This window comes from Saimiri boliviensis, chromosome X (assembly GCF_048565385.1).
Source record: "Saimiri boliviensis isolate mSaiBol1 chromosome X, mSaiBol1.pri, whole genome shotgun sequence".
NCBI classification, from domain to species: Eukaryota; Metazoa; Chordata; class Mammalia; order Primates; family Cebidae; genus Saimiri; species Saimiri boliviensis.
Genome location: NC_133470.1, coordinates 126,213,137 through 126,233,495, shown reverse-complemented (window position 1 = coordinate 126,233,495; position 20,359 = coordinate 126,213,137). Strand labels below are relative to the sequence as shown.

Below are 20,359 nucleotides of genomic sequence, written 5' to 3'. Positions count from 1 at the left end.
TTTATCCAATACCCAAAAACTGGACACAGTCCAGATGTCCTTAGATGGGTGAACGGTTAAACAAACTGTATCACATATATATCATCAGGTACTATTAGCAATAAAAAAAACAACAAACTACTGATATACACAACTTGGATGAAATTTTAGATAATTATGCTGAGTGAAAAGAGTCAATTCCAAAAGGTTGTCATGATTCCTTGTATATAACATTTATGAAATGAAAGAATTTTAGAAATGAAAGACAGATTAGTGGTTGTCCATGGGGACAGGAATGGGATGCAGGATGGAGGTGAGTGTGATTATAAAAATGTCAACGTGAGAAGTCTTTATGATGATGGAACTGTTCAATCTCTTAACTTTAGTGGTAAATCTACACAAATCTACATGTGAGAAAACATACAATTAAATATGCACGTGCACACACACAAGAGTGCATGTAAAACTGGAGAAATATGAATAAGGTTGATAGGTTTTATCAATGTCAGTATCCTGGTTGTAATATTATACTATCGTCTTACAAAATGTTACCCTTGGTGGGAACTGGGTAAAGTGTACATGAGATCTGTCTTATTTCCTAGAACTGTATGTGAGTCTACAAATACATAAGTAAAAATTTCAATTAAAAATTATTGAGGATCCCGAAAAGAAACTGACATGTTTTGCCTGAGATTTACCTGATTTTAAAACTAAAAGCCCCACGTTCAAGGAATTCCCTTGATACTGGGAAGACTGGATCAGTTGTTTTCTGTACTGACAGTTTTGGGTCCCTGGACAAGACTTTAAGAACCTGTGTAAGGCTGCCCTTAATACGGAAGAAATTCTCAGTTCCGTGTTATCATCTCACCATTGTCTAGGATTTGAGTATCTTCATATGATAATTTGTTAGAAATTCCCCTCCCCTTACCGTAGTGAGCCCCAAGAAAGCTCAGTTTTCCTGTATAGTTTATTCTGCCTTCTCTCCCTCACCTTAGATTCCTCAAATAAGATGTCTTTGTAAGCGTTTTGTGATGAAACAGTGCAATCAGAATGTGAGTATGTACTATTTTTTTTGATGATTATCTTTTCAGGCCAGGTTACTGCGGTGCAAGTGACCATCCCACACAGTTTCGTGGACGTGACTGTTGGATCTAATGTCACTCTCGTCTGCATCTACACCACCACTGTGGCCTCCCGAAACCATCTTTCCATCCAGTGGTCTTTCTACCATAAGAAGGAGATGGAGCCAACTTCTGTAAGGACACTTTTCCTAAACCTTTCCCCTTTTGTAGTTCTGACTGAAAACTGTTGGGGTCGAAAAAATATGAAATGTGAAAGAACGGTATGTCAGTGACAGCAGTGGCAGGAATCTCAGATACAAAAAGTTTGAAGATAGCTGTATAGGGAAGGTCATCTAAGTGACTTGACTCTTGTCTTGTCCTCATATTTAGTTATAATCCATTATCTCAGGTCTGTGTAGGTCAACATCAAGTGTATCATGTATTTTAGAGAGGACAGAAATGGTCCTTCTCATAGGTGAAATGAGCAGTATTCTGAAAGGGCTCCCCCTCCACCTTTATCTCCCTATTATTTCCAGAAGAACTTATTCAAATGCAAGTCCTGATTGATCTGCAGATCTCTGCCAAATTTAATATCTAGGATCTGGCTGTCAAGTGAGCTAGCTCACTGAGCTAGACTGAAGCCTGACAGATTGAGACTTCCTAGATGGGTGAAGAAGGGCCATAGTGGTGATGAACCCTGGGTAATCAAGAGCAGCCTGAGGACAGAGGACAGAGGGTGGAGTGGGTAGGTATAGGGTGTGGATGGGGTGGGCAGGAAAGGATGGGGTGAAAGTCAAGGGAGGAGAATGATTTCAACATGCAAGCTACCTATTCCCAGGTTTCCTTCATCAGGCCTTGAGGGAAATTCCTTCTTTAGCCCAAGGATTAAAATTGTATACTCAAAAGGGTGTGTGTGTGTGTGTGTGTGTGTGCACGCACGTGCGCATGTGTGTGTTTGTGTGTTCATGCACATGTGTATGTGAGCACATATGCCATGCACGTCTACACATATTCCTTGAGGGAACAGGTCTGTAGCTTTCATCAGGTTCTCAAAAGGATGCATGACCCCAAACAGAGTTTAGAGAAGAGACAAGTCAGAGTGGTTTGAAATAGTTGGATGCAGCTGAATTGGGTTTTGAAGGAAAGGAAAGGTTTTGATTAGTAGAAAGATAGAGGGAGAGCAAGTTGAGGGGGTGGGGAAGCCTAGGGGTAGGAGTGGAGAAGAAGGAAGGCATGAGTTTAGAGGAACCACATGTTGACCAGTGTCGCTTCAGCCATTACAAGTCCTTCAGAGGTGCTGAGTCCTCTGTTTACAGATGCTGAGTGTTTGTTTAGCAGAAAACACCGCATAGGGTGTCCATCAATGACACTCTCTAGTCCAAGTTAAACAATTTTGCGCAATACTGGTTACCTTGGACGAGTATCTATATCATTCTGTACCTCTCTTTAAAATATGGTAGATCAGGAATACTCATGGGGAATCAACTGACACAATGCATGTGAACAACATAAAGCCCTATAAGTTGTATCCCTTGTAAACACTATTATGATTTGTTATGATTATCATCCACGGCAGCACCACCACCAACAGTGCTCCTACCAGTTTCAATCATCCAAAATGTCCAAACCCAAGACCTTGCATGTTGCAGTCAACTAAGAAATTCTTGCCTTCTTTTGTAGGCTGCTCTGTTAGATTGTAGATGGTGATAATCACATGTCCTTTCTTCCTTTTTAAAATTCATTTTCCTGACTAGTCTTTTCAACACATTCTTTATCTGCAGGCTTCAAATCCTTCTTATTTTGCCAGGAGAGGCTGGATTTAGAGAGACCTTGCCAATGTATTTTGAAGTGTTTTCTGCTTGATACTCAAATCAAGATGTTCTTAACTGCCTGAAGGCTGGGCAAGGCCAGTCTCAGTTCAAAACCACACATTTTTATTTCTGCCTCCTCTGACACTGGAATTTACAATGCCACCTCTTGGTTGAACTATGTATCTAATGAGGAACTGGGAGGGAGCTGCAGAGCCAAAGGATCTTGTGACCAGCAATGAGCTTTTTCTATACGGGCAAAGGCAAGGGAAAAAGATATGGTGACTGAATTGAGCCCAGAATGTTTCTTAGAAGCACCTTAAAAAAACCTTTTAACAAATAAATATTTATCGAATATCTTGCTATTTGCTTCATTCTCCAACACGTCAGGTACAGGTGGGGCAAGTAATTTAAGATATATACTTTTTTGGAATGTCCACATCAGAAGAGGGCCTCTGCACTGAGCTGCCGGATCAGGCAAAACGTACTCTCTGATCTTAAAGCTGCATGATAACTGTGTTACGCCTGTGTCTTAGCCCCATGGAAGACAAGCTTTTGTGTTTTTATTGCTCCCACAGCTTGGGAACAATAACAACCATCCTCCAAAAAGGCAAATTTTATCCTCCTTCGATTTTCCTGTCTTGCTTTAGCATACCCTAGCCAGAGCCCCATTACAATAATCTTTAGCTCTCTACTTCTGGAGAACTGGAGTCCTTCCCCTGTCTCTTCATATCCTGCTTGCCTGGGCTTCTCACTGCTTTGCCAGATGAGTAGTTTTGAAGCCCTAGTGAAAACCTGATGAATTTCAGCTCTTCTTCTTGCTGTGCCACTTAGTTATTGACTGGGTGATCGTAGACAAGTCATTTGACCTTTCAGTTGTTCAGTTTTCCATCTTTAAAATGGGGCTACTTACCTATCTCATAGGTTTAATCTGAAGAAAAAAATGAGATAATGCTTGCGAAGCACTGGGAAATCTTCTACCCAGTAAGCATTCAGTGCATGCGAGCTTTTATTTTTGGCATCATCACTTACAAAATGGTGATTTTGCAAAATACCTGTTCCCACCATACCCCTGGTGATCTAAAGGGACTGAGTCATGGGCACCAGGGAACCTAGCTCAAGAAGATACACTTGAACAGGGACAGGGCTCTTCAGGGCCATCTTAGCCCAAGATCAGCTTCCAGTTCCACTGCTCACCAGGCCCGTGTGGCTGAAGGCAGGGCCGAGGCCTTTTCTCCACCTTCTTCTTATCCCTGAACTGAGAGCCTGCTCAATCAAGAGGTTGCAGACATCCTGTGTTGAGGTGGTATTTTTCAAAATGGGATTTGGCCTCCATTTCAAGGCTGTTTCTTCTTTGAGCACATTCAAAATTCTGCAGAGCATGTTGTATGTTAATCTAGGGATTGCTGGTGGGACATTTATAGGAGGATAAAAAGATTGTTGCACTATTAGACAATTCTGTGATTTATGGGACTAAAATGTTGCCAGGCATCAGTGGTCACACAGCAATTCAGTTCAGCTCCTGGGTTGATGTGGCAGTATACTATATAGCATTCAGCTCTCAGATCCACCCATTTCTGCTCAAACACAGCACAGCTCGTGCCTCAGTACTGAGAGTATGGAGGAAAAGGCAGTCAGTCAGTGTCTAAAAATGACGCATGCGAGAGACGCTCGGGGAAGATGTAGCTGGACCTCTCAGGTAAGAGCACTTATTGGTGTACTACTGGACTTCTTCATTGTTTGGAGACTCCAGGGCACTGGCACCAGCTTTAGGGATGGGATGAGAGGGTCTGACTTTGGTAACAATCTAGGTCAGCACAATCCCCTGACAAAACTGGGACAGTCTTGAGTCTACCTTGAGTTCTTCTGCCTCTTCCTAAAGGCTCAGGACCCCATTGCTGCTCTGATAAGGGCAGTGGCCAACTCTTTCCATAGTCCCATAGTCTCTTTCCTGAAATCATTGTGTTAGATTTGCAACTGACTCTGAGGCCTGGTGTTCCTAAATACCCAGGGGCTAATGTTACCTCTTACTGACTATCCCCTCTGGTGAATAGACACTGAAGTATCCCACCAGTCTTCTCACAAAGAAGGCCAGGATATTCATTAGCATGGTCCTTCTCTCAGAGAAACACTCCTCTCAGAAAATATGAACAGCTTTAGATAGTCAATCCCTTAGCAGGGAATCTCAGCTGAAAAATCTAGGCGAGGTATGAGCAGGCTAACATGGAAATTTGGGGTGGTCTGGTGGTCTGATGCCTTTCAGGTCACATGGATGGCCTCATCTTCCATACAGCCTGTTAATGCTAAAACCACAGAGACCTTACCTGTCCATGAACAGAGCATGCACTGACTCTGCTTAGCATGAATCTCTCAGACAATACTTATTCTTCAGGAATGTTCATAGTGAAAAACACCCTTTGCCAGACTCATAAACCACTTGGACAACTTCCTTCCCAGGACCTAGTGTTCTTATGTTCTCTGGCTTCTCAGATTTTACAACCTGGCCTGTTCTCTCCAGGTAGTATTGTATTAAATGCTTTTTGAATGTCAGTAGGGGAGGTGTTCCATCTCCTCAGGGACATTTGAAAATGGAGGAGGTATTGGTTTGATTCTTATGACTGGGAGTCATTAATGACATTAGTGGGTGGTGGCTATGTCCTGAAATACATCTGTCCTGAAATACAGATGCTGAATGTCCTGAATACATAGGACAGAGCCACACAACAAAGAGTTGGCTGCGCAAAATGCCAATGTCACCCCTATTGAGAAATACTTTAAGTTGGTCCCTGGCCCGCTATCACATTTATGTATTGTGTCTCATTCCCTTTCTGCTAAATCTAATAAATTAATCTAATGATAAGGTGTTAGGGACTAATGATAGCTTATTTTGTTCTCCTCTAAAGAAGATCTTGAATCAGGGACCTTCCATGCCTTCTTCCAAAAGAAGCAACTCAAATGGTAGATATTCAGGCAAATGGCAGGTTGGAAAGAGAGGGGTTTGGAAGCAACAGAGTCTTTCTTTTGGTATCCTGTTTCTTCCATGTGCCATCCTGCCCCCGAATACAGTCCAAAGAAAATTTGAGCTTGTGACCATTGCCACCTTATACCTACACACCCCTCCCTTATTCCATGTCTGGCCTCTATATCAGAAGTACAAGAAAGTAAGAAGCTGGAAAGGAAAGAATGCATGGTTGCTGTGGATATCCATGCCCCACCCCATTCCCAGAAGGAACCTGCAAAAGCAGCTCTGGGAGCTAACTCAGACTCAAACAGAAAGCAGACTGAATTCCTTCAACCCTTCTTGTTTATATTCTATGCTTCTAGTTAGAGAGCAGTGTCACTAAGCTGAGGAAAAAGTCTTTTAGGACAAATCTGGTTCCCAGCTGCACGGCCTTGTGTGAATAGGAACTTGGCACAGTAGGACAGGAAAGGCTGCTCTGCAAAGAACCGACGGGCCTGCAATTGCAGCTGGCAAATGTTGACGGCATCATGTGGTGAACACACTCAGCATGGGAAACATCATGCCAGTAAATAGCAGCAATTGGCAAGAGAAAGGTTGGGCTGGAGCAGGGAATGGAATGGCCCCAAAAGGGGAAGGTTGCCCAGGAATCATCTTTTTTGTCTTAAGAAGGTCTATGAGTACCAACGTAATATATTCAGTGGGAATCAGGAGGTCTGGATTCCAGGTCTGACTGTAAATTGTGTGACCTTGGGAAAATTGCTCCCTCTATTGAGGCCTCGGTGCTCTTTTTGTATTAGAGGACGATGAAATTGAGTTTGCTATCGGGAGGCCTTTGGGTCAGATTCGGCCAATGGATGTATTTCAGTTAGTCTGCCCAGTATTTGGCTTGTTTGTCTCAACATTTTTAATGTTTTGTTTGCGTTGACTTTTCAGTTCCCTGCAGTCCCTGTATCTGTTATGATCTTACCACCAGCCCTGCCCAGCCATTTCTCATATTTCTAATATCTATCGGGCTCCGGAAGGTCCCTTAACCTTAGAAACCACAAACTGAGCTCTCTCACAAGGATCTTGTAATTGACGTGCAACTGTAACTGTATCTATCAGCCTCTAGCATCACCCAGGGGGCAGGAAGAGAGGACCTTGAGAGAAAGCAGGGCAGTCTTCCATAAACCCCAGAGCAAAGTGCAAGTGAGTAAAAAATTAGCAAGCACCCCTGAAGGAAACACTGGGATGGATTTTCTTAAGAAATTACCTCCTCCCCTCCCCGACCCAAAGATGTGGCCTATTGAACATCCGGGGCTTTTTCTGGACCTCCATTGCATTGATGTCTAAATTGATAATATTCTTTCTTTTAAAAGCATACAAGCCACACAGAATCATAGGCCTGGCCTTGGCCACCATTCAGCTTTGATTTTTAAAAGGGTTATTCTTTTATGAAAAATGGAATCAAGTTGTAGTCCTTCCTATATGATTAGATAAGAAGTTTCAGGAAAACATTTCTTTTTTTTCTTTACAAGGGCAGTGTGACTGTGTGGAATTCCCCCTAACAGAAAGCCCCTCCATGTATGTGTCTGGCTGCTATCTAGCGCCAGGTACTTCCCTTCTCACACAGAACTGCGAAGCCAACCTTGCCTCTTTTAGGTCTCTATTCTTAGCCCTCACTACCCCCATTTCTATCTCTAATACCTTTTCGTGTCAATTGTGAGAAGGCAAAATCTATTAGACTACAGCCTGAGGAGCTAACATACAAGAGGCAGTAAAGGTCTTTTTCATAGGTAAAGGTCCAGGGCCTCATTGCTTATATGCTTATTTGACCTTGACTTATATCCAACTGTGGAACTTTTACAGTGGCTTCTTTTCATATCCGAATTCTGCCCTAAAACACACTGTTTTGGCCTCATGATCTCTACAGAAATAAGGTCCTTTTCACCTGGCTCCTCTGGGACTTGCTGTGGGCCTCAGGCAGGACTGACCGTTGTATCTCATTGTGATGTCATCAAGCATCAGCATAAAACAGGGCTGATGTTTTACACTGTCCACAGTCTTCTTGGGAGGAGGGGACGTGGCCAGATGTTGAGGCTGTAAAAGGCTCTTTTGATGGACAACAGACTAAACTCCGGGTAAGAAAAAAACAGGACCTCAAACTGTCAAATAGGAAGTAAATAAGCCCACGCTACATAGTGAAATGGAAAGCCTAATAGTGTGAGTGTCAACTCAAATGACAGTAATCCTCTGATGAGTTGAACCTGCTTCTGTCCCACTTGTATACCTTCAGTTAATTCTGGCTTTCTGGTTTGGAAGTCAAGCAAGACCATTCTGGGGCAAGAGTTTGTGATTTCAGTAGGTGTGAATGAATGAATTACAAATGGCTGCATTTGTAATGCAGGCAAGAAAGCACATTGATGTTAGGAAAAACAGCGGAGAGAAACGGTTTTCTCTGTAAATGTTCTCTTTTCCTGGGATTTTCCCTCAAAATCCAGCTTTCTGCCTTACTTTTAAAATGTGTTGACTTTCTGCTTAAAGGAGAATACATTTGAATTCATCAAGGCAATATCTTCTGGTTTTCTAATTGCTTTCCCTCTTTTATTGCCCTATCAAGGTAGAGCTCACAGTACAAGGAATTAGGAAAATTGGATTCCAGATCTGTCTCAACTGTCGATTTTGTATCTTTTATTTCTTAATTAATTAATTAATTAATTTTCCCTCTGTCGACTGCCCCTGCACCGGCTCCTGCGTCATGTCTTTTATTTTTTAACCTCTCTGGGCTTTGGTTTCTAAAGTGAAGGAAGATAATTAAATGAACTGTAAGGCCTTCCAGTAGATTTTATGAAAATATTAGTCTCACGAGACTAGGACAATACAATTTATTGAACAATAACAATCACTTGAGTAACATACGATTACATGAAACTAACAAAGTGCATACATAGAAGATGTGTATTATGAAAGGACCTCAAGAACTACCTAGACCAGTGATTCCCTAGCTTCAATCACTCATGTAGCATCTACATGATTTTTGTCATATTTGTGTATCACCAGCACTATTTATTATTTAATGTTATTTTCTGTATTGACTTGGTTTCTTAATATCTTAAAAAATACTTACCTTAATCTACCCTAAGCAACAACATTCAGGAAGTCATATATTTAAGGTGCTAGATATTTATCTTTCTAATACACATGCAAATTTGTACGTTTTCATTTATATACTACCTAAAATCAACTTAAATACCTATACTTGATAAATACATATCATACTTTGGAAAACATTACTCTGTTTTCCCATTCAGATGTGGAAAGTAAAGGTTGGAGAGATTAAATACCTTTGTTTCTTATCTAAAACCAGGTTGCCATGGAGGCATGACTAGAGGCCACCTCCCCTAACTATGTCACAGTGAGAGGCAGAGCTGTGGCTAACTCAGGCTGCCTGACCCCTACACCATAAATAGATCATAATGGCAACTGTGGGAGCAGCATGAAATTCACCACATCATGCTGCTCCCATAGTTGCCATTATGATCTAACTATGCTCTCTAATAGAGATGGGACTAGAATCCAGATCTTAAGTGTAATAAGTTATAATAATAATAATAAATGAGTCCTTGTGTCTTAGATGGGTCATTTAATCTCTCCGGGTCTGAGTTGCCTTATTTGCTTAAATGACAGAAGAATTCCAGTTCTGCCTCCTGCCACATGGGGAGAAAGATGGTAGCTATCAATGGCTGAGCACTTCTGAGGTCCTTGACTAGATTTTTTGGTTTCATCATCACAACACCTCTTTAAAGGGATGAGACCAGATGATTTCTAAGACACTTTTCTGCTTTGCTTCTAATAAACAAAACAAACCCAGGTTTGCCTATCCAAAAGAGTACATTTGTCTGAAAGGAGCATGAACATTTGAACATTTACGGAAACCAGATAGTCTCACTGGGTAAGGTAAATAAAAATTTTTTAAAGTTTATGAAATGTAAAAAAAAAAATGATGGTTTTGGTTTCCCATCAGACATTTGTGTTCTATATAATGAATTTCTCTCAGGTACAGTCATTAAGCGAGCATCCTGATATCCTAGCCCAAGCTTAGGTGTTGCATCCTGTCAGCTCCAGCTGCCCCCCCCCCCTGTAAGACAGGCACACTAATCTCTGCCCTGATGACATCACAGAGCTGCTCTGAGGACCAAATGCACAGCTGCGAGCAAACTAAAGTGCCTCACAGAGTTGAGAAATCTTGGCCACAGGGACCTAGTGGGGGGAAGAAGCTGCTTCTTTATCGAAGGTAATGTGTTTAGAAGAAGATTTCAGGTAGCTTATCCTAGTCTTGGACACTCTCCAGTTCTCATTTCTGTTATTTTTCTTTCTAGATTTACTTTTCTCAAGGTGGACAAGCTGTTGACATTGGGCAATTTAAAGATCGAATTATAGGGTCCAACGATCCAGGTAATGCATCTATCACTATCTCGCATATACAGCCAGCAGACAGTGGAATTTACATCTGTGATGTTAACAACCCTCCAGACTTTTTCGGCCAAAACCAAGGTGTCCTCAACGTCACTGTGTTAGGTATGAGCTTTTTTTTTTCTGCCTTTTCTTTTCTTGGAACAAGTTAAGACATTGAATGAGCCAGGGCAGTGAATTATGATGCCAATTAAGTCTCTGTAGGCAAATATACTGCCTAATCCTTTCATTATCAGGGAAATAGAGACAAGACACCAGCCCAACCCATATAGTAACACTGAAAACTTACTCATCAAACATGCAGAAACAATTGTGCAAAAGGACTGCAAAAATGACAGCAGTAGGTGACCCAACCTCCAGGGATCCCTATCTCTGAGGAATGGAATGAGAATAGATGGGACAACCCACTGTCCCACAAAATGATCACTAGCAACTCTTTCAGAGGAAACCTCCATTTACAGCCAAAGCTACCTGGGGGAGAATACTGTCAACTTATTCCTTTTAGGAAGGAAGGTGCCTTTTTAAAATGCTAATACTATTTGGAAAAAGGACTACACATTAATCTAGTGTAGAGAATCAAGGTATCTACATACAAATATTCATTATAGGATATTGAGCAAGCCATATCTGCTCTTAAAATGAATTTGGGATCTCGCTTGTTCAGTATTTATTAAGTTACAGTGATGGAGGTGTTGTTTTTGCCCTTGGAGAGCTTCCAATTTTGGCCATTTCTAGAAGTCATTCCATCCTCTGTCTGAGAGGACAATGAGGGCTAAGCTCCCATCTGCAGTCTAGGATTGGGAAGTTTCAAAGCAAGGGATGAAAGAGCTGCCAATCCTCAACCCTTACAGACAGACCAGTGGAGATGAGCATTTTCCCACCTCTAGGTAGCCCCAAATGGAGCTGACCTAGTCATTGCTCCTCTCAAGCTGTGTGCATATATCACAAGAAAGGAGGAAATAGATCGTGCAACTCATTCCCGGTTTTTGCTGTAATTTAGTTCAAGTCCTGGTGTCCAGCTTTGTGATGAAACACCCCCATTTAATTTTCTGTTCAAATTTTTCTTTTCTGCTGTAAAGGCTATAAAATAGCCATCTTTAAAAAAAGGTGGTATCTAAATCTAGTGATAGCTCCAATGGACTTCTGGCTAAATAGCTTAGTTTAGGATAGGCAAATCCAAGAAGTTATTCCTACCAGAGAAAATCATTGGTAAGAAAGAGAGAATAAAGAACTAAGTAGAAGGATAGTTTATTTAATTAAAAGACACTTTTTTTGAAAGATAGGGCTAGTGAAATGTTTCAGAATTATAGCTATATGCATCCATCTTCTCGTTCCTGTGTACAGATAATGAGAGCCTGAGATGGCTGAGCTGAGCAGAAGTCAATGGGAGATTAGGAGCAGGAATTAGTCCTGCTGTGGCCAACAGAAATTCCAGGTGCTAGGCCCTATATATATTATTGTATTTAATCTTTGGATCAGCCAGAGGTCAGACAATCTCCTAGTCACATTTTACAGATGAGTCAACTGAAGTTTGGCTAAGTTTGGTAACTTGCCTACACAGATCCAGGGTAGAGTTACAGAGCCAGTATTCTGTGTGGATCCAGAGCTGTGCCCTTAACCACTGCTTCTCAGGTAAGAGCGCAGGGCTGAGCAGTATGACACATTTCATATCCAACTCATCTAAATTAGAGAATCTAAGCCTTTGAAGGGTTCTAGAGCCAAATGAAGATAAGGATGGTGAGTTGGGAAGTATAGAAATTTATTCCATTATCTGTATATAAGATAGATATGTAAGGTGTATAAGATAGATATATAGATATAAATATCTAAGATAGCTAAGAGATACAAGATAAATATGTAGATACTATACATAAGATAAATGTATAAGATATATAAGATAGAATAAACTGTGCAAAGCAAGATGAATGAGGAGATTCATATTCCCAGCTTCCCACAGGACTTCTCCCTTGATGTGTTTTCATGAGCAGCTAAAACTCTATGTCCCAAACTGACCTCATTAGTACCCCTTGCTCCTGTCACCCCTTCTCCTAAAACCTGCTCCTCCTGCTGTGGTCTTGGAGGCCTCTTTCCCTCTCTAAAGTCATCCCTCATCCCTCTCCCACACCACTTTACAACTGTGTCAAAGTTGCTTTTGAATTCCTGGCGCCTAGTTCCATGCCAGACCCACAGAAGGCATGGCTGCTTGCTGAGTGAAGGATGAACAAAAATTTCAGTGCTGGGTAGCATGCATCCCCAAAATAGGCTTCCCCTACTGATGATGCACATGGGCAAATTCAAACCTTTCAACTGTTTTGTGTCACCCAAAGACGAATAAATGCAAAAAAGAAAAGACTCATAAGAGAAAAGAGAAATACAGCATTAACAAAATGTTTTTAAAAGAATAAATAATAGGTTATTTCAGAGTATTTAAGGATTCTATTTTCCTTTAAAACTGTGCTTTTAAAGTATAAACTATGTTCCTAGTCATTCAGTATTTGTTTATATTTGGCTGTTTTTAAAAAGGCATATTTTAAGACACAATGCGGAAATTCATGGTTATAAATCTCTGGAGGAGGCAGACAGAGGAGTCACTATTTGAATCGTAATGATCTGTTGACTAGAAGTGCCGTGCACCTGAAGTGAAGTGCTCTACTCCCACCTGGTGGTGCAAGCAGAAAACTGACAAAATACATTTTCTTCTTCTTTTTTTTTTTTTTTTTTTTTTTTTTTGAGACCCAGTCTAACTCTGTCTCCCAGGCTGGAGTGAAGTAGCAAGATCTCAGCTTACTGCAACCTCTACCTCCCAGGTTCAAATGATTCTACCGCCTCATTCTCCCAAGTAGCTGGGATTACAGGCACCTGCCACCATGCCCGGCTAACTTTTGTATTTTTAGTAGAGACAGGGTTTCACCATGTTGGCCAAGCTGGTCTCGAACTCCTGACTTGGCCTTCCAAAGTGCTGGGATTACAGGCATGAGCCACCTTGCCCAGCCAATAATTTTTTTTAAAAAAAAAATAAATAAACACACATATTCTGCAAAATGAAAGTGAGGAAGTGACTGCACTTGTCACAGACTGCCATTCATCCTAAAGAATTTTTATTCTTTGTCATTGCCTTACAGTGAAACCTTCTAAGCCCCTTTGTAGCATTCAAGGAAGACCAGAAACTGGCCACACTATTTCCCTTTCCTGTCTCTCTGCACTTGGAACACCTTCCCCTGTGTACTACTGGCATAAACTTGAGGGAAAAGACATCGTGCCAGTGAAAGAAAACTTCAGTAAGTGTAACCTGCAGTAGACCCTGGAAAGACCTGGTGTCTGTGGTTGGATAACAGTAGGAGTGTGTGGTTGGCTGCTTGACCTTACAGTTCAATCTTCTTGTTTTCTTGGTGACAGGTAGGGGTGGGGGATAATGTAAAAAGAATGCCTGTCTCCCAACATGATGATTGTGGTCTGATCTACTCCCCAAATTCTAAAAGCCAGCTCAGAGGTGGTGAGTATTTAGGGAACAGGCATGGTCCCAGGTGGGTTACCATTGGAACAGTCCCAAGAGGCCTAGATGAATCCTAAACATCTTAAGAAAGGAAGGCCAATACGGGGGAGTGGGTGGACATTGAATGATCTGTTACACTGATGTTATCTGTACTCGCAGAAGAGATCTCAAAAGTCTATTTCCTGTTTTCAACAGACCCAGCCACAGGGATTTTGGTCATTGGAAATCTGACAAATTTTGAACAAGGTTATTACCAGTGTACTGCCATCAACAGACTTGGCAATAGTTCCTGCGTAATTGATCTCACTTCTTCACGTGAGTTGACCATACAACTTGAAGAGTTTTTCCTTAAATCAAGTAGTCTGGGCCTGTCAGCCAACTAAATTAGGATCATTGGTTAGTGCTTCCTTCTTCTCTGGAGATTTGTGCGCTTTATTTACAGGTTGATATGATGAATGATGATGCTAATATCTAATGCTCACATAATAATATATGCCACAGGCTGCCCTAAATCCTTTACAAAAAGCAATCTGTTTAACCTTTACAAAATCGCTAGAAGGTAGGTATTACTATTCAATAATAAAACAGCAGCCTTTCTGATAGCAGCAGGCTGAATTTCTCTTTGTGATGTTGTTGGTAAATCCAGGTCACACTGTAGCTCTGACAAACATATACCTTGCAAAGATCTGCCAGTAATAACTATAGTATTATAATAATAACACTCACACCCACAATCATGGTAGCTAATATTTGTGGAGCACGAATTATATGCCAGACACTCCACCAGGTGCTATCTGAGTATTAACTTACTCTTTCCTCCTAACCACCCCTACCTAGGGTGGCAGACGTTCGTCAGTCTCAATTTACTGAAAAGAACACTGAAACTCAGGGAAGTAAATAATTTGCTCAAGGTCATCCAGTTAGTAACTGGCAGAGCCAGGATGCCTCTAAACCTCAATTTTTCTATTCGAAGGCACTTACTCACTCTCTGAGAATAAGATTTAAGAGTTCTGGAATTGTGCAATTGAGCCGACCCACGGGCAACCTCTCAAGGAGTGTCTCACCGTGTTTGGGTGAGATGGATCTCAAGGATCACTTAATAACACTTCGGATCTTGTTTCCTTTTTCTAACTTACTTTGAATTTTTGGTTTTAATATATGCCATACCCAGGGGTGGCAAGTTCCAGTGGGTTATTGCTCTTCCTGTGCAGCTGAGCTTTCTTCCTTTTATTTGTCCTGAAGTTTACTCCTTTATTCTCATATTACTTTCAGCTATTTTTCCTGCATCATTTCTGTTATCTTTCTTTAGAATTCCCTCAATCCTTTTTGCCTTCTCAGAGGTACAATCATACTGCAGATGTAGAGACATGTAGGATTTGGACTTGAGCATTGTTTTCTTTCTAGTCTTTTTCCAACGATGCCCAGCATTGCCTCCCTCCCTCCCACATCCCTTCTTTCTTTCTTCCTTCCTCAAATATTTATTAAATATCTACTGCATGCCTGGGACTGTCCTACGTGATAGAGATACAGAGATTAAGAAGATGTATGGCCTATACTCAAGGAACTCACAGTTCAGCTAGAGGGACAAACAACTAAAATGTGCTAAATGCTATAACAGAAGTCTGAACAGAGCACCAAGAGAGGACCAGTTACGCTTATAGGACTGGGATGGCTTTACCAACCAAATGCTATTTGAGCAGGATCTTGAAGGAACTGGCAAAACCTCTTTATCCATAAAATGGGAAGGTTGAAGGATGATCATAGAGCAGCAGGCTTAGGAAGGCAACCAGTTCATGATGGGGCAAGAGAATGGAGGGCTTCACATGGCATGTCTCTGAGGGAAAAATCACAAGAAACTGATATATCATCTGATATGTTTGAATTAATTGAAAGAAGTTTAATGGTTTTGTTAGAAATTTTGGGATGAGTGATAATGCATTTATTAATCCCCACATGAGGCAATTATTAACCTTCAGGAACATTTTGGTAGATGTTGTACTAGAAAAAATCATAGTATACGGTGTTCCTCAGCTGTGAATGATATTTACACAGTCATACTACTGCAAACTTGGATTGAACTAAAACTTGTGACAGAACTATTTTGGAAGAACATTGTGGGTGTGAGTGGAGTGGTGTAAAAGAGCTCAATCTCCAATTTCTAGGGTAGGCAGTTGAAAGAAACTGATGGAAATGGAAGAAGGTAGGACACATCAGAGCAAGCATAATAAAAACATGGGGGCAAGGAGGTTTTAAAAAAGCATTCAGAGTGGTTGCCTTTCCTGAATGGGACTCAGGGATGGGAAGGAGTCAGGCAGGGAACTGCTGTTTTTGTGAGAGATATAGAACGATTTGACGTTTTAAACTATTCACATATATGCTCTTCATCATAAAAAGTTAAAGGAATTATTATCAGGCAGCTCAAAATATAAGATCTCCATCCTTGTGTGAGGGGGGGCAGATGGAGATGGATTGGCTTATAACCTAGATACAGTCTTCCAGAGACAACACTTCAGGACCTGAAGGTCTGCTGCTCAGCTGGATAGTCTCATACTCACTACGTTTGTCCACGGACTTAGACAATAAACCAGATGCCTGTTTATGAAAACAGGCACATCCGTTCCCAGTGACCAGAATGCATGAGGTTCCTTGGTAAACATGGATGCCATGGGGGAGGTTTTCAGGGACCCGTTTCACCCGTGCTCTGGACAAGCCTAGTGAAATGCCCCCGCCTATAACACAGGCTTATCTCTAGTCACCAGATCACAACTCCATAGTGTCTCAAGACTCTTGTCTCTAAATCCCATTTCAAAAGCAACCCTATATCCTCCAAGATGGCACATTTTCTTCTTTATGTGCAAAAATACCAATAGTCGTCTCCCACTGTGAGTGCAAATGACAGAGTTCTAGGGGTTTCCATCTCCCTAGCCTATACAAGTCATTTTCCTGCTAGATGAATGGCCCTGATATTTCCCACTGCTCACAAACACACATTATAAAATGACAATACATTCCACTTTATTAACCGGCTGCTTGCATCCTTCAGATCCAGAAGTTGGAGTCATTGTTGGGGCCTTGATTGGAAGCCTGGTAGGTGCGGCCATCATCATCTCTGTTGTGTGCTTTGCAAGGAATAAGGCAAAAGAAAGGAAGAGAAATTCTAAGACCGTCGCGGAACTTGAGTAAGCCTTCATTTTGTTGTCTTCAATACAGACATTTCTCAGCCATGTCTCTTTCAGTCAGCAATTCCTAAGCACTCCGTTTAGCATAAGATATCAGAGGTATCTTTCTGTTTGCCCTCACTGCTTTTAAAAAAGAATGATGATTACTGAGTGCTGTGTGCCAGGCTCTGTTCTAAGCACTTTATGTACATCAGCTCATTTAACTATCACAACAACCGTTTTAGGTCCAAAAAAATGTTTTAATATATAACATTAACATACTTGTCTTTATACCAACATAGTTATGAAATATAATTTTAAACATTTTTTAATGGAACAAGAGACCCACAAGGACAAAAGTGCCCAGGGCACACATTAGAATGTGGCCCAGCCCACAGCCCATGCTCTTAATCACTATTTCTTCCCTAGTGTGTATCACAGTCATTAATTTTTTCATCTCCTTGCTTCTGCAACTATATATTGGATATCAATCAGGTGCCAAGTATTGTATTAGATGGAGTTGGAAATAGAGATGGGTTAGAGATATGGATTTGGCCCTTAAAGACCTTATTAGATTCTTAGACTCTTTCATTCTAACATCAGTTTTCCCACCTTTTAAACACTGGTCTTTCTTAAACTTTCATTATATTGTTGAGACCTAACCTTTCTGAATCCAAAATGACATATGACCTGACAATGAGTCAGAATATCAGAAATAACAGATTTCCTGAAGTCTGGGACCTATGATCATTGAAGCTACAGAGCATACGTTTCCACATGAAATTTCAAAGTTAGCATCTCTCTAACTTGTTCTTTTCTGGGCCTTCCTTCTTGCAGGCCAATGACAAATATAAACGCCAGGGAAGAAAGGGAAACAATGTCAACAGAAGATGCTACCCAAGTAGAAGCAACTCTACCACCTTCCATTCATGAGACTGGCCCTGATACCATCCAAGAACCAGACTATGAGCCAAAGCCTACTCAGGAGCCTGCCGCAGGACCAGAGCCGAAGGCAGTGCCTAACCTTGACATCGAGCTGGAGCTGGAGCCAGAGCCAAATCTGCAGTCAGCATTGGAGCCAGAGCCGGAGCCAGAGCCGGAGGAGGCAGAGCCAGAGCCAGAGCCAGAGCCTGAGGTTGTAGTTGAACCCTTAAGTGAAGATGAAAAGGGAGTGGTTAAGGCATAGGCTTAGTGGTCTAAGTACAGCATTAATCATTAAGGAACCCATTACTTACCCATTACTGCCATTTAGAATTCAGACAACCTAACCAACCTCCACCTCCTCCCTCCATTTTTACCAACCTTCTTCTAACAAGGTGCTCATTCCTACTATGAATCCAGAATAAACATGCCAAGATAACTACTAAATCAGTGTAAGTGTTCCTGCATTACTAATGTAGAGTACTCAGAATTTTACTAACATGTAAGCATAGCAAATGACAAGGCATGTGATTTCTAACTTAGTTGAAAGAGTTTTGCAACAGTACCTGTGTTATTTCAGAAAATCTTATTTCTCTCTCTCCCTTTTTTTTTTTTTTTTTTTTTTTTTTTTTTTTTTTTTTTTTTGAGATGGAGTCTCATTCTGTCACTCAGGCTGGAGTGCATTGGCACAATCTTGGCTCACTGCAACCTCCGCCTCCCTGGTGCAAGTGATTCTCCTGCTTTGGCCTCCTGAGTAGCTGGGACTACAGGCACGTGGCACAACACCCAGCTAATTTTTTGTATTTGTAGTAGAGACGGGGTTTCACCGTGTTAGCCAGTATGGTCTTAATCTCCTGACCTTGTGATCTGCCTCCCTGGGCCTCCCAAAGTGCTGGGATTATAGGTGTGAGCCACCGTGCCCAGCCTCTTTTTAGCTACTCTTATGTTCCACATGCACATATGAAAAGGTGGCATTAATTAGATTCAATATTATTTCTAGGAATAGTTCCCCATTCATTTTTATATTGACCACTAAGAAAATAATTCATCACCATTATCTCATAGATTGGAAAATTTTCTCCCAATACAATAGAGAAGAATATGTAAAGGATATGTCTTAATTGGTACGTAGCATTTCAAATCAGGTCTTATAATTAATGCTTCATTCCCCATATTAGATTTTCCAAGAAGTCACGCTGGTATCAAATATCTGAGCATGGCAAACTTAAAAATTAACACAGCTTTACACCTGTAATCCTGGCATTTTGGGAGGCTGATGTGGATCACCTGAGGTCAGGAATTTGAGACCAGCCTAGCCAATGTGGTGAAACCCTGTCTCTATTATAAATACAAAAATTAGCTGGGCATGGTAGCACATGCCTGTAATCCCAGCTACTCAGGAGACTGAGGCCGGATAATTGCTTGAACTGGGAGGCGGAGGTTGCAGTGAGCTGAGATTGCACCACTGCACTCCAGCCTGGGTGACATAGTGAGACTCCATCTCAAAACAATACCACCACACACACAACTTTAAATGTCAAATAATGTACCACCAAACATTTTCAAATATAATTTTCCTTCAGTGAACACAAAATGTTGATATCACAGGTAATGTACAATTTAGTTTTGAATGAGTTATGTTATCACTGTGTCTGGCGTTAACTGCTTTGAAAGGCAGATGAGAAAAGTGTTCTAAATGAACACTTACGATCTATTTTAGATAATTTCAACTAATAATTTAAATAATCTGTTTTACTGCTCGTATATTTCACATTAATAAAGTGATACCAATCTTGTAGGAATGCTAAATATTACTAAAATGCACTGATATCACTTCTTCTCCTATTAAAAAGCTTTTCCATGATCATATTTAACTCACATTTCACCTAGAAGAAACTTATAGATAGACTTACCTTTTCACTTGTGGAATCAATTATATTTTAAATCTTACTTTAAGGCTCAATAAATAATATTCAATAACATCTCATTGCCAGTACCTTAATAAAAAACTTTCTTGACATTGCATTTATGCATAATAAACCACACATTTAAAGTGTACAAACTGATGAGTGTTGATAGAGTACATACCCATGAAACCACCACACCCAGCTAGAGAAAAAACATTTCCATCAGCCCAAAATGTTCCTTCATGCCCTTTTGTGCAATCCCACCGTTGTCTTGCACCTAGGCAATCAATCATTGTTTTCTGTCACTGGAGATTAACTTTGCCTTTTCTTGGCCCTCATACATATGGGATGATATAATATGTACTTTTTTGTGTCTCACTTCCTTCTAAGGTGAATCCTTTTTAAATGATGTAATGAGTTTCTCATTTATCACTTTCAGATTTTCATGTAAAGGATTTTATTAAATTGTAAACTCTTTCTATATAGATCATAACCATACACTGATTGAGGTAGAGTTGGTAAGTTTTAAGGCTAGTTAAAATGGAAATTAACATTATGCTTGTCTAGAGCCATGAAGAGAAGAGATAGCAAGCTTTTATTTCTTTGTTTTTTTTTTTT

General features: G+C 40.8%; 1 protein-coding gene across 1 annotated transcript in view; it reads left to right on the top strand.

Moving 5' to 3' along the window:
• VSIG1 (V-set and immunoglobulin domain containing 1) overlaps positions 1-20,016 on the top strand; it is a 32,739-nt gene extending 12,723 nt beyond the window's left edge. The window contains exons 3-8 of the mRNA XM_003935873.4: positions 1,071-1,234; positions 10,169-10,367; positions 13,385-13,540; positions 13,951-14,070; positions 16,799-16,934; positions 17,751-20,016. Of these exons, the coding sequence (XP_003935922.2) occupies positions 1,071-1,234; positions 10,169-10,367; positions 13,385-13,540; positions 13,951-14,070; positions 16,799-16,934; positions 17,751-18,099 (1,124 nt within the window). The 3' untranslated portion in view covers positions 18,100-20,016. The remainder of the gene's footprint in view (positions 1-1,070; positions 1,235-10,168; positions 10,368-13,384; positions 13,541-13,950; positions 14,071-16,798; positions 16,935-17,750) is intronic.
• The last annotated feature ends 343 nt before the right edge of the window (positions 20,017-20,359 follow it).